General features: G+C 40.3%; 1 protein-coding gene across 4 annotated transcripts in view; it reads left to right on the top strand.

The window, feature by feature from the left end:
* The window catches only part of LOC141147039 (sodium channel protein type 2 subunit alpha-like), a 265941-nt gene that overhangs the window by 179326 nt on the left and 68630 nt on the right, over positions 1 to 17985 (top strand). For all 4 annotated transcript variants that reach the window (XM_073634017.1, XM_073634014.1, XM_073634015.1 and 1 more), the window contains one exon: positions 4289 to 4768. In XM_073634017.1, the coding sequence (XP_073490118.1) occupies positions 4289 to 4768 (480 nt within the window). The remainder of the gene's footprint in view (positions 1 to 4288; positions 4769 to 17985) is intronic.

The raw sequence follows: 17985 nt of genomic DNA, 5'->3' as shown, positions 1-17985 counted from the left end.
AACACCGAGTTGGTCCCCCTTTTGCCTTCAGAACTGCCCAATTCTTTGTGACATACATTAAACAAGGTGTTGGAAACATTCCTCAGAGATTTTGGTTCATATTGACATGATAGCATCACGCAGTTGCTGCAGATTTGTCGGCTGCACATCTAAGATGCGAATCTCCCATTCCACCATATCCCAAAGGTGCTCTTTTGGATTGAGATCTGGTTAATGTGGAGGCCATTGGAGTACAGTGAACTAATTGTCATGTTCAAGAAACCAGTGGTGAGATAATTTGAGCTTTGTGACATGGTGCATTATCCTGCTGGAAGTAGCCATCAGAAGATGGGTACACTGTAGTCATAAAGGGATAGACATGGTCATCAACAATACTCAGGTAGGCCATAGCGTTTAAAGGATGCTCATTTGGTACTAAGGGGCCCAAAGTGTGCCAAGAAAATATCCCCCACACCATTACACCACCATTAGCCTGAACTGTGGATGGATCCATGCTTTCATATTGTTTACATCAAATTCTGACCCTACAATCTGAATGTTGCAGCTGAAATCGAGACTCATCAGACCAGGCAACCTTTTTCCAATCTTCTAATGTCCAATTTTGGTGAGTCTGTGTGAATTGTAGCCTCGGTTTCGTGCTCTTAAGCTGACAGGAGTGGCACCCGGTGTGCTCAAAAGGTTGCCAACCCCTGGTTTATGCAGTAAAATTCATATTACCTGTGGAAATTAAACAAAAACCTGGATTATTGTTCTGTTATAGCTTTGGTCAGACGTTGATGTTGTTTATGCTAGGATGTTGCATTTGTGATTACCATATTTGAGTTGATGTTTGATGCTGTCTTCTTTAGAGAATTATTCTGTTCATGGAGAATAGAAGTGATGTTGGTTTAAAGATAATTACTGATGGGCCTCTGAAACAACGTAAATCTTAATTTCTAAATTGTTGTAACATTGCAGTTTACCTTTCAGAGATTACTTGATTATTTTGTTTACTTGTATTTTCTTCCTGCCTTTTCAGAAATGTCAGAGCACTAGTGTCAGGCTGTAAGGCCGTTCTGTCTCCTGCCCAGGCTTAGTGCCAATAACAAAATAATCTCAAAGCTGCCATATAAAAAAAATAAAAAAATGTTAAAAGCAGAATTGCTTCTAATGAGGCTAAAGGTTGTGATAATTATTATTATTATACAGGATTTTATATTTCCAACAGCTTGTTCATGATTTTACAAAATAAAGAGGCAGCACATTTACAAAACAATTCAAGACAAAAGGGTTAGAAGGACCCTACACGTGAAAGCTTACACTATAAAAGGCAAGGGCAAGTGATAGAAAAGGTAAAAGCGGACAGAGTAGGAAATAACCAGAGGGATTGAGGTAGGGAGTTCCAGAGGATGGGAGAGGCTCTAGAGAAGTCATGAAAGTGAGCATATATTAAAGTGGATTTTCACCCTCTCCTAAATGTTTTTTTTTTAAACCCTGGTGGAGAGTTCTGCACATTTTTACATAGTCAATAAGGTTGAAAAAAAACACCAATCCATCCAGTTCAACCTGTGGTGTGTGAGTGTACTTGTGTTTATGTCAATAGTACATTGTATATCCCTGTATGTTGTGATCGTGAAGGTGCCCATCTAATAGTTTTTTAAACTATCAATGCTCCCAACTGATACTACTGCTTGTGGAAGAGAATTCCACAACCTTACCGCTCTGGCGGTAAAGAACTTTCTACGCAGTTTGAGGTTAAACCACTTCTCTTCCAATTTCATTGAATGGCCGCATGTCCTTTTAAATTCCCTTTCACTGAAAAGTTTTTTCCCTATGCTAGGGTTACCAGTATGGTATTTGTAATTCGCTATGATCTCCCCTCTCAAGCGTCTCCTCTCCAGAGAGAATAAGTTCAGTGCTTGCTTGTAGTCTTTCCCCATAGCTGAGGTCCTCCAGTCTCTTTATTAGCTTTGTTGCCCTTTTCTGGACTTTCTCCGGTTCCAACACATCCTTCTTGAGGACTGGTGCCCAGAACTGGATGGCATACTTCAGGTGCGGCCGGACCAGAGTCTTGTAGAGCGGGAGAATTATCGTTTTATCTCTGGAGTGAATTCCCTTTTTAATGCATGCCAATATTCTGTTTGCTTTGCTTGCAACAGCTTGGCATTGCATGCCATCTACTAGGACCCCCAGGTCCTTTTCCATCCTAGATTCCCCCAGAGGTTCTCCCCCTAGCGAGTAACTTGCATTCGTATTTTCAGCACCCAAATGCAATACATTACGTTCCTTCACTGCCATGTTTTGGTGTGACGTCTTTAAGAGGCTGCCTGCTGTTCTAGGTTCACCTAGTGTGCCTCCCGATGACGCGTCACTAGGCCCACCTCCTTCTCCTAGAGCTGGAAAATTTAGTAAAAAAAAACATAAAGAAAGAAAAAAAAGAGCTTGTGTTTCTGGGACAAGAAGTGAAAGGAAATAGTAAACAGGCAGCAAAAAATAACCAGACAGGGGTTTTAACCCTTCCCTGCTCTATTCAAAACTGAAAAAATGGCTATACAAATGGCTATACATATGCTCAAGCAAGAGATATGTCTTTTACAGTAGAGCCTTACTGACCAACATTGCTGTTCTAACAGGATGAAAATATAAGTAAATTACAGCAAACACAGCTGTACAGGAGAGGTAGGGCTGCACTATTATTACAACTTAAAGTGTATGCATAGCCCAATCTTTTCTTTTTAGTTTCGGATAGAATAGAGAAGGATTAGAACCCCTGTAAATTTATATATATATATATTTTTGTGTCTCTGCTGAATTGATTCACACTCTCCCTTTATCCTGGTGACCTTGTTACTGAGACAGGAAGTGTTAGAGAATCCAAAATTGTACAGATGTCACTGCAACAAGAGGTGAAAGACACTTATTCTGGTGACTACTGTCAAAGTCTAAGTTCACATGCGGTTGATTCAACTTTTACGGAGCGTTTTGCATTTTTTAACACACATTTTTGATGCATTTTTTGCATGCGTTTTTCATGCTTTTTGCTGGGGTTTTCTTTTCTAATAGGAAAGGCTCCTTAACAAACTGTGAATAGCCAGTTGTTAAGGAGCGGACGCAAATCTCATCCTTAACAACTGATGACTCATCAGCTGTCAGCAGGATTCCCCTTTGACTCATACTCATTCACATAGAGGGGGGCTGGGATCTGGGGACCCCCTTGTTAAAGAGGGCTCCCAGATTCTAACAAATCAGCCCCCTCAAGCCCACAACTACCGGCCAAGGTTGTGTGGAAAAGGCCCTTGTACTCATCAACATGGAGACAAGGTCCTTTGGGGGGAGGGCGGAGCCCCCTGCCCCAAAGCACCCCCCATGGTGAGGGCATGTGGACTGGTATGATTCAGTAGGGGGGGGGGCACTCGCTCATCCCACCCCCCTCTTTCCTAGACTGCAAGGCTGCATGCTTGAATAGGTATGGATTTGACATGGGGTTCCATACCAGACCTGAAGGGTTTTAATGTTGCCATTCTTTGGTTTACATTCAGCTGTCGGTGGAGAGTCCCGCTGTCAGCTGATGAGTCATCGGTTGTTAAGGACACTGTGGAGAGTCCCGCTGTCAGCTGATTAGTCATCGGTTGTTAAGGACACTGTGGAGAGTCCCGCTGTCAGCTGATGAGTCATTGGTTGTTAAGGACACTGTGGAGAGTCCCACTGTCAGCTGATGAGTCATCGGTTGTTAAGGACACTGGGGCCGCTCGCTCCTTAACAACTGGCTATCCACTGTTTGTTAAAGAGCCTTTCCTATTAGGGAAAACAAAAAAACGCATGCAAACACACATCAAAAAACACAACACTTGCGTTTTTCGTGTGGTCCATAAAAGTCTATGAAACGCAAAATGCAATCTGCTGCGGGGAAAAAAGTCAGTAACCCTTTCCAAAAATGCAGCAACTGAAAAACGCATATATGTGAACGTGTCCCATAGGAAACCATGTTAAATAGACTGTTTTGCATTTATGCAATACACACTAAAAAAAACACATAGGTGAGAACCTCGCCTAAGGGTGAATATTGCCTCTGTTTATAGAAATGATAGAAATGTTATCTCCCTTCCTGTTGACTCTCCAGGACAGGAGGCATTGGAAAACCTTTGCCAAAGGACATAGACAGCAAAAAATAAAATGACTGGAATTTTAACTCTTCCCTTCTCTATCCAAAACAGAAAAAAAAGTTTGGTCTAAAAAAGTGGAGATTAAGATTCCTACTTCCGAATTGTTCTATATATTACATTCAACTCTGTTTTTATTTGAACTGTAGGTGCTGAATTTGTTCTTGGCCTTACTCCTAAGCTCTTTCAGCTCTGACAATCTTTCAGCTACGGATGATGATGGTGAAATGAATAATCTCCAGATCGCAGTGGGCAGGATCCAGAGGGGGATGTCCTACATTAGGAAATGCCTACAAGATTTTTTCCAAAAATTGTTTTTAAGAGCTAAAAAAGATGCGGATGACACAAAACAGCTGGAAGAGCTGAGAATTAAACGCGATAATGGTGTTTACAGCAATATTGTTGTGCAGAATATCAAAGTACACGATTACCATCGAGAAGCAAGTGGGACAACAAGTGGGATAGGCAGCAGTGTGGAGAAGTATGGAGGTGATGAGAAGGACTGTATGGCTGTTAGTAACCAACAGTGCCTCACCGTAGCAGTGCCTATTGCAGCCGGAGAGTCAGACTTTGATAACCCAAACACTGAAGATTTCAGTAGTGAATCTGACCCTGAAGAGAGTAAAGAGGTAAGAATTAATACAATTAATGCAAAAAATGCATTACATCTTCCCTAATAATCTATTTCCAGTTCATCAATAAAATACAATTAACAAAGCATGGAGACTGAGGAACAGAAAAGTAGATTTGTCACCGAAAACTATTTATTAATTACTTTCATTTTTAGCAAGAATCTAAATAATAATGCCTGAAATTTCTCTGGTTGCCATAGGTAATGCATGTTTTACAGTTTTTATACAGTAAATTAAATAAGAATGTGTCATATACTTTTGCCAGTGTGTGGTGTACTCATCATTGAGATTTAAAGGGTACTATTTAAAGTTTATCAGTTTGTTAAAAAGAAGCAAAATAGAATTAATGAACAACAATTAAATTGTTACAAATCAAAGCCAACAATGCTGCAATGCAGAAAATTCTTTCCCGGTCTTCTAAGGCAATTAGATACTCCTTGATTCCTTATTTTATTAATTTGTGGTGTTATTACGGATGGATTAATAGCCAGTTATATTCTGTGCATTTAGAAACACATCCAGCCTTTCTAATAACAAACTACAGAGAACTAGCTCATGTGGTGGTCTATTCCACATGTTAACAGCTCTTACTGTAAAGAAACCTTTCCATCTGCTTAAGTTCCGCCTTTTTACTTTAGGTGCTAAGTGTTAATTATACTATTTAAAATTATTATACTATTTAAAATTATTATACTCTTCTGCCCACAAGGTTTAGGCGTGTGTCTATGGGAGCATGAAATTGTCCAAAATGTCTTGGTATGCTGACACCTTAAAGGGGTTGTAAACATTCGTGTTTTTTCACCTTAATGCATCCTATGCTCACTGTCACTGATCGGCCCCCAGCCCCCCATTTTACTCACCTGAGCCCTGTAATACCCACACTGAAGAAGCGCTCTTCCCCTCTGCTTGTTGTCTTGGCTTTTGATTGAATAGATTGATAGCAGCTCAGCCATTGGCTCCAGCTGCTGTCAATCAAATCCAATGACGTGAGCGCCAGGGGTGTCTATGGATGCAAATGCTGGACTCGGGAGTGCGCCCACAAGGTAGCCCCCTGGGATTAGACTTCTCCTAGGGGGTTATAAAATGCAGGGAGGAGCTACCAGTACTGCCGGGGGACCCCAGAGGTTGAGGATCGGAGCCACTCTGTGCAAAACGAACTGCGCAGTGGAGGTAAGTATGATTTGTTTGTTATTTAAAAAAAAAAAAATGAAACTTTACAATCACTTTAAGAGTTCCCTTCACTGGAATTAAGAGGCCAACCCCAACCCCTGAAAAACAACCCCACACCATAATCCCCCTCCACCAAACGATTTGGACCAGTACACAAACCAAGGTCCAATAAAGTCATGGATGAGCGAGTTTGGGGTGGAGGCACTTGACTGGTCTGCATAGAGTCCTGACCTCAACCTGATAGAATACCTTTGGGATGAATTAGAGTGGAGACTGCAAGCCAGGCCTTCTCGTCCACATCAGTGCCTGACCTCAAAAATGCGCTTCTGGAAGAATGATCAAACATTCCCATAGACACACTCCTAAACCTTGTGGACAGCCTTCCCAAAAGGGTTGAAGCTGTTAAAGCTGCAAAGGGTGGGCCAACTCAATATTGAACCCTATGGACCTAAGACTGGGTTGCCGTTAAAGTTCACCTGTGTGTAAAGGCAGGCATCCCAATACGTTTCATAATATAGTGTATATGCTCTATAAATGCATATAAACACATATATACCATTGCCAGTGTGAATGATGCCTAAGGCTCTATTCACACTAATGCGTTTTTTTAAGCATTTTGCATTAATGCAGGGAAATTTTTTAACATGGGTTCCTCTGCGTTTTTGGAAAGGGTCGGGGATTTTATCTCCCGCAAAATGCAGCTTTTTGCATGTAATAGACTTCAATGGACCTGCATCCAAGATGCAAGTACCTCATTTTTACCGACATTTTGACGTGACTTTGCCGCGATTTGCATTTTACCTTTTTTTTTTTTTTTTTTACACTGTATACAGCTGGTTGCTAAGGAGGGGGTCGGGAAGCCAGCTGCCATGTCCTTAACAACCGATGAGTCATCAGCTGTCAGTGGACTTCCCCGCTGAATGTAAAAAAAAGTATTGGCGGCTAAAAAAAAAATTGTGAAGAAAAACAGTGTGGGGTCCCCCCCAGGTCCATACCAGGCCCTTGGGTCTAGTATGGATTTGGAGGGGACCCCCCATGCCAAAATTTTTTTTAAAAATGGGGTGGGGGTCCCTCCAAAATCCATACCAGACCCTGGGGGGATGGGTGCTTTGGGGAAGGGGGGCTCTGTGCCTCCCCCACCCCAAAGCACCTTGCCCCATGTTAATGGGGACAAGGGCTCCTTCCCAACAACCCCTGCCAGGTGGTTGTTGGGGTCTGCTGGCGGGGGGCTTATTGGAATCTGAAAGCCCCTTTTAACAAGGGGGCCCCCAGATCCCAGCCTCCCCCCTATGTGAATGAGTACCCGTTCACCAAAAAAAAGTAGTGTAGTGTTAAAAAATGCAGTAGACCGTTTTTGACAAGTCTTTTATTAAAAATATCTTCTTCTTCCCCGCTTCTTCCTCCGGTCTTCCTCAGTCTTCTCCCAGATCTTCCTCCTCTGGTCTTCTCCTTCTCCCGCTGCTTCTTCTTCCGCTCTTCTTCTTTCTCCTGTCTTCTTTGTCTGGTGTTCTTCTTCCTCTGCCGCTGCTCCCGCTGACGACCCTCCTCCGATGCTGAGTCCCGCTGATCTGTCCGCTCCAATGTCAAGCATTTCTTAGATAACGATAGGGGCGTGAAAATTGGATTACATCATCCAGAGGCCCCACCCCTTGTGACGTCACAGACCATCAAGATATTTTTAACAAAACACTTGTCAAAAACTGTCTACTGTATTTTTTAACACTACACTACTTTTTTTTGGTGAATGGGTAGGGGTACAATGTACCCCATACTCATTCACATAGGGTGGAGGCTGGGATCTGGGAGCCCCCTTGTTAAAAGGGGCTTCCAGTTTCCGATAAGCTCCCCGCCTGCAGACCCCAACAACCACCGGGCAAGGGTTGTCGGGAAGAGGCCCTTGTCCCCATGGGGGCATAGTGCTTTTGGGTGGGGGGGTGCAGAGCTCCCCCTGCCCCAAAGCACCTATCCCCCCATGTTGAGGGCATGCGGCCTGGTATGATTCAGGGGGGGGCTTGCTCGTTCCCTCCCTTTCCTGGCCTGCTGGGCTGCATGCTCAGATAAGGGTCTGGTATGGATTTTGGGGGGGACCCCCACACCATTTTTTTTTTTTTAATTTTGGTGTGGGGGGGAATCCATTCTAGACCCAAGGGCATGGTATGGACCTGGGTGGAGACTCCATGCTATCTTTTTTCATGATTTTTTTAGCCGGCAATTCTTTTTTTTTACATTCAGCGGGGAAGCCCACTGACAGCTGATGATGCATCGGTTATTAAGGACATGGCGGGACATGGCGGGACATGGCGGCCAGCTTCATCCTTAGCAACTAGCTATATACAGTGTAAAAAAAAAAGTGCAAAATGCAAATCGCGGCAAAATCACGGTAAAAATGCGCGTCCAAAAACGCAGCAAGCACCACAAAAAGCACTGCAGAAATGCTCAAAAGCAACATGCATAGATGTGAATTGAGCCTTAATTGACTTCTGTTTCTGAAAATTTTACTTCATCGGCACTGCCCCTATCTTTTTTTGAGCTTTTTAATAGTAACAAAGAACAATACTCCATGGCAACTGATCAAAAATTACCCTTCATTTTTTCCACCAACCAGCAGCTTTTTCCACTTTGATATAATATAAAGGCCACAATGTGTTTCTAAAATCTGCAGACCACAGGCAGCTAAAATAATAATAATAACAATAGTTACAAGCATAATAATAACACTTTATCATGTAGCAGTTTATTCTTTAACTTTGATTCATGTATTACTAACAGTTTTCTTTCCAGTTCTTTTGAATCTATTGAAATAATAATCAGAATTTCCTTACTAATAATACATTTGTGCGCCTACCTGGAATTGTAATTCCTATATACTTTCGTTTTATGACAATTTTGGAAGCTTCTGATTGCAAGGACAGCTTGAAGCAATATCATGTCTGTTTCCTGATTATGACCCTGAAATGATTAATTATGGCAGAAAAATACTGTATGTAGTGATCTGTATTGTAGTGGTTTAGATTGATTTACAATTGTAATTGTCTGTTTGATCAAATTCAAAAAATGGTTGGATTGGTTGGAGTAGCAAATTCAATTCCTGGTACTCTTGTTTAAAAGAAAAAAAAAAAAAAAGAAACCTTCCAAAATTACCATGAAATTACAAAAGTGTAACATTAGAAGGTTTTCAGTAACATGGTTTTATTTATGGATGTTGTACAAACTGTTGTGGCCACAGCCAGAATCATAGGAAAAGACTGTAACCTTTGAAATGTAAATTCATGAATATTTATCACGGCATGGCCAAACCTACACAAGCATTATTTTTTATTTATTTTTTTTATAAAATGCTGCACACTAATAAAAAAGCTTTGGAAACCCTCAAACACTGTTTAACAGCTGCACAAATCAATCTCTTCAGCAGGGCTTTCTAAGCCTCTTTTAATAGGTTTTTATTTGCCATACACATATACACAACATTCCTAGCCATAGAAGAATAGGTAGAGTGCATCTGGAAAGTATTCACAGCGATTCATTTTTTCCACGTTTTATGTTACAGCCTTATTCCAAAATGAATTAAATTCATTATTTTCCTCAAAGATCTACAAACGATACCCCATAATGACAACATGAAAGAAGTTTCTTTGAAATCTTTGCAAATGTATTAAAATTAAAAAACAAAAAAATCCCTTGTACATAAGTATTCACAGCCTTTTCCATGACACTCAAAATTGAGCTCAGGTACATCCTGTTTCCACTGATCATCCTTGAGATGCTTCTACAACTTGATTGGGGTTCACCTGTGGTAAATTCAGTTGATTGGACATGATTTGGAAAGGCACACACCTGTCTATATAAGGTCCCACAGTCAACAGCACATGCCAGAGCACAAACCAAGCCATGTAGACCAAGGAATTGTCTGTAGACCTCCGAGACAGGATTGTATGGAGGCACAGATCTGGGGAGGGGTACAGAAAAATGTCTGCAGCATTAAAGGTCCCAATGAGCACAGTGGCCTCCATCATTCATAAATGGAAGAAGTTTGGAACCACCAGGACTCTTCCTAGTGCAGGTCGCCTGGCCAAACTGAGCGATCGGGGGAAAAGGACCTTAGTCAGGGAGGTGACCAAGAACACGATGGTCACTCTGACAGAGCTCCAGCGTTTCTCTTTAGAGAGAGGAGAACTTTCCAGAAGAACAACCATCTCTGCAGCATTCCACCAATCAGACCTGTATGGTAGAGTGACCAGATGAAAGCTACTCCTCGGTAAAAGGCATATTGAGTTTGCCAAAAGGCACCTGAAGGACTCTCAGAGCATGAAAAACAAAATTCTCTGGTCTCATGAAACAAGATTGAACTCTTTGGCTTGAATGGCAAGTGTTATGTTTGGAGGAAACCAAGCACCGCTCATCACCTGGTCAATACCATCCCTACAGTGAAGCATGGTGGTGGCAGCATCATGCTGTGGGAATGTTTTTCAGCGGCAGGAACTGGGAGACTGGTCAGGAGTGAGGGAAAAATGAATGCAGCACAGTACAGAGACATCCTTGATAAAAACCTGCTCCAGAGCGCTCTGGACCTCAGACGGGGCGAAGGTAATCTTCCAACAGGACAATGACCCTAAGTCGCCCAGTGGCCCAGCCAAAGCCCAGACCTGAACCCGATTGAACATCTCTGGAGAAATCTGAAAATGGCTGTGGACTGACGCTCCCCATCCAACCTGATGGAGCTTAAGAGGTCCTGCAAAGAAGAATGGGAGAAACTGCTCAGAAATAGGTGTACCAAGTTTGTAGCATCATACTCAAAAAGACTTGAGGCTGCAAATGATGCCAAAGGTGCTTCAACAAAGTTTTGAGCTAAGGCTGTGAGTACTTATGTACATGGGATTTTTTCCTTTTTTATTTTTAATAAATTTGCAAAGATTTCAAACAAACTTCTTTCATGTTGTCATTATGGGGTATTGCTTGTAGAATTTTGAGGAAAATAATGAATTTAATGCAATTTGAAATAAGGCTGTAACATAACAAAATGTGGAAAAAGTGAAACACTGTGAATACTATCCGGATGCACTGTATTTACTAATGCTAGCAGCATAAGAATTACAAATAGTCAATGTTGATTGAGAGAGTGAAGTTTGGTTTAAGTTTTTCAGTCGAAGTACATATGAAAGTTCTGTATCATTCAAAGACCTATGGTATCCTTATATGTACAAAATACAAATAAACTTAACAACAAAAATCAAACCGTGTAGCCCATCTGATTTCTGAAATGGGGAGAAGGTGGTAGGACCCTCGCAGTACAATTCCCCAGTCTAGTGTACCTAATAAACTGCAAGACAGGCAGTAAAGGCAAGTACCTTCTCCCCTCTGCCTCAAATTCTACTGCCTTACAAGTGTCCACATTTGCTTCATAGAACTCAATTAATTTCCAGGGTATCTTGTGAATCTACTTATCTAAGCCATATTTTGTTTTTCTTAACTGTTCAAGAGAAAATGTAACCACCCCTTCCTGGCTTATATCGGTAAGTTATTTTTGGTGCTGAAAAAAGTAGTGGCCAGAACAGACATAGACAAAGTGCAAACTGTGGTGCGCCTTTATATTGGTGGTCAGTAGGGAAAGGATTTCCTTACTAACAGCTAAAACCTAATTGATATAAATTGTTTATTACCCGAGAGATGAGCAGAGAGTCTTCACTGGTCCCATACTACTGCCCCTGCTTTGTGAGGTTGGTGCTGGAACAATGCCACTACTCAAGAAACCCCTAGGAACATCTGGAGAATGGCTGGTCTACTCTACAAAGTCATGTTTTCCTGTGTTTAGCCATTAACTATGCACAGTTAAAGTGATACTAAACACACACTGTTTAATTTACATTGTCCCTTCTATTTCTGTATATGGATGATCGCACTGTAATTATTTTCATAAAAATAAAAAATCTAAGCACCCTTTTCCTAAACGATATACAGCTGTCACATGACCCAAATCTTCCCTAGCCTGTCTGCAGGGAAACATAAGCAGGAGGAGCTTCTAGTCCTCTGGTGCTGGTCACATGTTCAAAATAAATAAAACAGCCTTTGGAATACAGATTCAAAATAAATAATATCCATAAACAGTTTTAAATTGTCATACAAATATATGCTTGAAATCAAATCTTTATTATTTAGTGGAAAGAACATGATGTGGGTGGATTTCTGCCAGTCACAGACGGTGTCATTCCCCTCCAGCCTGTGTCTTAGATCAAGAGGGAGGTGAAGCCTCCATCAATCTATATGTAATATCCCCCCCCCCGTGTGTTTAAATGGTTAGTGGACATGAAGGAGGAGGGAGGGAGTGGTCTGTCATTTACCACTGTGTATGTGCCCACATGTGTGACTCTATAGTCACATGGGCTGCTTAGATGTGATAGGGAGGAAATGCCCGACATTGAAATTCACTGAAAACTGAGCATGTGCAGAGTTGCCATGCCATCTGCAAAATCCCTAGCTGAATTGGGGACATGAACAGAAGGTGGAGATAGAGAGCAGCAAGATCTACCAGGTTTTTTGCAGAATGCAGAAAACAAATCTCATAGTGACCGAGTGAATATATACAGCATGTAATACACCATTTATTGATAATTTTTTATGATGTGGGTTTAGTGACACTTTAAGGTATTGCAAGAATACTCAACAATGTAGTTGTAACAAAGAAGTGCAACTTTTAATAAGTGATTGTGGAATTCCAATTTAAAATTTGTGGACAGATTTTGGTTTAAGAATTGAACAGCTAAAAGCAGCCTGTGTAGCTCTGTGCCTTCACTGAAAAATATAAATTATGACTGCATTCATTTGTCCTTTGCCTTTGAATCTAGGCGCATGCAAGTCTGCAGAAAGATGGCCTATTTTGACCTTTATTGCTTCCCCTTCTCACTTCTCACAGGGGTAAAAACAAGTTGGAGGAGTCAAGAATACAGCTCTGGTGTTTATTTTTAACAAGACACAGCAAGGTGTCCCCTCACGTAATCTATATGGTTATGCTACCAATGAATATCAGTCTGCATGCAGCGCAGTTATGAACCTTCTCATCCATTGCTACACAATGAGAATTTTGCACAGCTGTCCCAAGTGCTGAACTGTTTAACTTGACCATAGCATGATCATGCAAGACTGGCAAACCTGCCCTGTTCTGTGAATTCAGCAATGTCTCAGAAGTTCACAACACAGGGTGGGCAGTTGCCACTCTCCATGGTGCTGAAATGTACAAGAGCAGCATGTTGCTTTAACCAATCATACGTTCCATCAACTGTCAAGTTGATGCTGCTATATACAGGCTGCATGTACTCGGTGGTCACTGATGCCACTTTACTTAAATGATGTGCATGCTGTGCTCTGCAGGAAGACTAACTTAACAGAGTTTACAATTTTAACAGAAGGCGAAAATGCAAAAGAGTTCATGCATCATTTTTCAAAAATATGTATCAATTAAAATTTTCCCTATTATACAGGAATTACAAATAGTTAATTTACAGCTGAATTAAACAAAAATAATTGTGTTTAAGTAGTTATGTCATTTGAAACATTATGCATGTATCCTACTTGCATTTAATCATGATGTCATCAGGTATTTACTTGGTTTGCTTGTACTTATTGGAAGATCTGAATACTTCGGTTTGACTTCAAATTGTTAGTTCCTACCATTCTACAGAGCTTGCATTTCTGGGAACACCTAATCAGAGGCCTGCAATTAGCATCTCTGGGATTCCCAACTCTGCCCAGTACAGTTTTTCTGAATTTTCATTATGTACACACCTGACACAAAATAATTTTGCGCACCCATTAGAATTCAGAATTTAACTTAGCTATTCCACCAATGCACACCTAGTACAAGTCTACAGAGAAAGGCACATAGGCAAGAGGGAGAGCAAGTCAGAATCAGTGCCAGAACTCTGTAGTTCCAAACAAAGGTACTGTGATGCATGATATGGCTGTACTGAATTTTTGAAAAAATTAAAATTGTATTTCTTAAAACGTGCAATTAATTTAATTCCTGAAAGTGTCTGCGAAATATGTGCACTATAGAAGGTTTGTAGGTGTCTTCAGGACTTGCTTCTGATACAGTGAGGAAGATGGCAAAGCCATAGAATTATGGGCATACAGTTAAAACGGTGAGAGTAGTAGTAAGAGGGTTTTCAGAACCTGTTTTTCTGTCTGAAGCAGCTCTCTAGTGAATATTAATTTCTGTATGAATCAATAGATAGATACAGAAAGGATATACAGGCATACTGTATATTTATGTGTATATATATATACATATATATATATAGACATATACAGTCATGACCAAAAATATTGGCACCCATGCATTTCTGTCAGATAATGTACCACTTCGCCCCGAGAACTGTTGCAATTATGAATGTTTAGGCATTCTCATGTTTATTTTTTTTTTGTTTGCATTGGTATGACACAAAGTGGAGAAACAAAAAATCAAATCTTACACATTCCACGCAAAACTCCAAAAATGGACTGAACAAAATTATTGGCACCATCAATTTAATATTTGGTAGCACACCCTTGGAAAAAATAACTACAATCAATTGCTTCCTGTAACCATCAATGAGTTTCTTACACCTCTCTACTGGAATTGTGGACCGCTCTTCTTTCATCAACTGCTCCAGGTCTCTCAGATTGGAAGGGTTCCTTTTCCCAACTGCTGCTCTCCGCAGGTGCTCTATGGGATTTAGATCTGGATTAATTGCTGGCCAGTTCAGTACTCTCCAGTGCTTTGTCTTAAACCATGTCTGGGTGCTTTTTGTCGTGTGCTTTGGGTCATTGTCCAACTGTAAGACCCATGACCTCTGATGGAGACCCAACTTTCTGACGCTTGGCCTTACATTGCATCCCAGAATTCTTTGGTAGTCTTCAGATTTCATAACGACATGCACATAGTCAAGACATCCAGTGTCTGAAGCAGCAAAGCAACCCCAAATATCAGTGAACCTCCACCATGTCTGACGTTAGTGACTGTATTCTTTTCTTTAAAGGCCTCATTTCTTTTTCTGAAAACAGTAAAATGGTGGGCTTTATCAAAAGCTGTAATTTTGTTTTGTCTGTCCACAGTACATTCTCCCAAAAGGATTTTGGCTTCCTCAGGTACGTTTTGGCAAACTCTTTGATCAGTTTTTCTCATTTGTCCACATTCAGGGAGATTAGTTACAGTGCCATGGGCTTTAAACTTCTTGACAATGTTGTGCACAGTGGACACAGGAACATTAAAATCTCTGGAGATGGCCTTGTAACCTTGAGATTGTCAATTCTTTTCCACAATTTTTGTTCTCAAATCCTCAGACAATTCTTTGTTGCTCTTTCTTTTCTCCAACAGAAAGGTTGAGTCAATTTTTCACCTCTTTAACTGGTTGCTGGTGTGATTGCTATATTGTTAGCACCTGTTAATTGATACAGGTGAGTTTAATTGCAAATTACGGGAGCATCACAAACTTGGAATGCAATTATTTTTGCAATTTTGAGAAGATGCCAATAATTGTATCTAGTAATTTTTTGGAGTTTTGCGTTGAATGTGTCAGATTTGGCTTTTTGTTTCTCCACTTTTTGTGTCATACCAATACAAATAAAAGAAAAAAAACATGAGAATGCCTAAACATTTGCAATTGCAACAATGTTTTTGGCCATGACGGTATATTGTGCCTGTTATTCTACCTTTATTATTGACTAATATGAAAAAAAAGCTTTCTCATTGTTCATACCTTATGGTATATCAGTATTGCTAATATAACGCTTTCCCCATCTCATCCATAATCTGCTAACTAAACAAAAAACCTTGGTGAACTGCAATCATTATCAAGACTTGAAGTACTGCAGGGAGGCTCAGGCAACAGAGGCCAGTGAGGAAGCTATGTCAAAGGAGATACAGGTCACATCACTAGACCACCCTTGTTGCCTGAAGCTCCTGACTGGTTATAGTCAAGAGTTCATTTTGGCCTGGTAAGTTGACCATATCTGACAGTGCTTAAAGGGTTTTTCACCTTCAGCTTGTACAAATACTTTGTGTTTGCGATAACGCAAATGTAGGTGTACGTAATTTGTAGATCTGTTACCCCGTAACTGGTACAGCTCTGTTATGCACTGTTATGTACACTTTATACAGTTTTTCTGTTTCTACAGAACAATTTGTGTCATACTCTATAGCATAAAAACACTTTTGCAAATTAGAAAAAATCATCATTTGAAAAATTTTGCTAAAGAACCAGGGCAAACTAGGAATATTAAAGTCATCTGAAGATGAAAACCCAATTCAAGCTCATAGGTTTTTTTCAATAATCTGCACTGATTAAAATCTAAGCATTTAGTGGGGGATTCCACCTCCATAATATGTTATCATTTTGCACCTGTCCTTGTAATTTTTTATGAAATTAATGGCTATGATGTTCTAACTATCTTCTGTGCTTTGCAGGCATGTCATTAATTGCTAGAGAATTTTTGCTGCCACAGTGTATGATACAGACCTGTTTCCTAGTTAAGATTTGTATTTAATATAAGGAGAACAGCAGAGCTGTATCACACCCCAGGTCAATTAAAATATACAACTGTGACTTTTTGTAAATACATAAAAAACTTTTGTGTAGATATTATAGGCTCATTGTTTCAGGGGGTATAAGGTAAAATCAACTCTGTCTTATACTTGAAAAGAGGTCTAAAAAGCTTGTGATAAACCATATTCAATTAGATCACTTTTATTTTAGGCAGACTATAAGTAAAGTAGACCTGTGCTATGCCCTTGCAGTGCAGGGACATGGGCCCACTTATAATCCCAGCCTCTGAAGGTGCTTATAGTTACCTCACCGCCACTCCCGTTAAGTGACATGAGATATCCAATACTCCCGGATATAGGGAATCATAACTCATCTTGTGACCCTTGACACGACATTGGTACTGCATAGGCACCCAGCATTTTTGCATGTGACTGAATTGGAGCTATGTAAGCTCCAATTAGGTCATAGGACGGCTTCTTCTCTATTTACTCCTGTGGTTGATCAGATCATTGAGGGAGATAAAGAAAGGTAAGTATAAGCAGCTGCAGGGGGTGGCACAGATACATTTCTTTAATTTCTGGCCTAATCTAAGAGAAACTTGTTCACATATGACCATTTTTGGTCACATTCATGCCTAGCACATTTCAGAATATAAAAACCATTGATTTTCCCCCAATATCTGGGAGCTATGCGCAATGATGCTCCCCAAAGGAAGAAACTTGGAGCAAGGTGATTCAGCCAGTTCCACTACAATGAGCACAATCTTTCCACAGTATACATAATTGCACTTTATTTCATTTTAGGTAGATTAAAGCAGCTGAAATGTTCAACCAGTTTCTTAATTGCGTAGGAAAGTCTGATCTAGTCCTATTGGGAAAACATAGCATTGGTGGTTCCTGCATTAATGTGGAGAATATAAAAAGGAAAAGGAAAGATCCAGAATGGGGTACAAAAAGATTCAGTGAGCGTAAAAGTAAAGCTGCATTGGTATTGGTGGGTTAATGTACACCTGCATTATGGTGGTATACGGTCTTGAAAATCACATGACACATTTGGCATGTATTTGTTAATCTGAAGCAAAGAATGCAAAAGTCATTAAACTACATTGACTTAGTGCCAAAAAAGGTTAGCTTGTCATGAAATACACAGCATTTCATATGTGTAGCTAACAAAATTATTTGATAATATTGCTTTTTGCTTATTGCATAATGAATTTACAACTAGAATGTGCCTGGACTGCGGACAGTTCTGCCATCAGCTTCTGGCAAATGGCAGAACTGCTAAATTGCCATCAACTTTAAGTTAACAAAGATTTTTTTTAAATCAACAGTTGTCCATATTCAGCTTTGGTTTAATACTTCTGAATCTTCTGTACTTTAATATTGGAGGCTTTCAATTTTTATTTTTCCCACATTAGACACACTTGCAAATTAACACCAGAAACCACCTTCCTGATTAAACATATGATCAGTCTGAAAAGTGATGCACTTTAACCCGCAATGATCAATCAAATGTCAGTTTTAGCAGTTT

Source organism: Aquarana catesbeiana, linkage group LG06 (genome assembly GCF_042186555.1).
Source record: "Aquarana catesbeiana isolate 2022-GZ linkage group LG06, ASM4218655v1, whole genome shotgun sequence".
Classification (NCBI taxonomy): Eukaryota; Metazoa; Chordata; class Amphibia; order Anura; family Ranidae; genus Aquarana; species Aquarana catesbeiana.
This window is presented reverse-complemented; position numbering and strand designations above follow the sequence as displayed.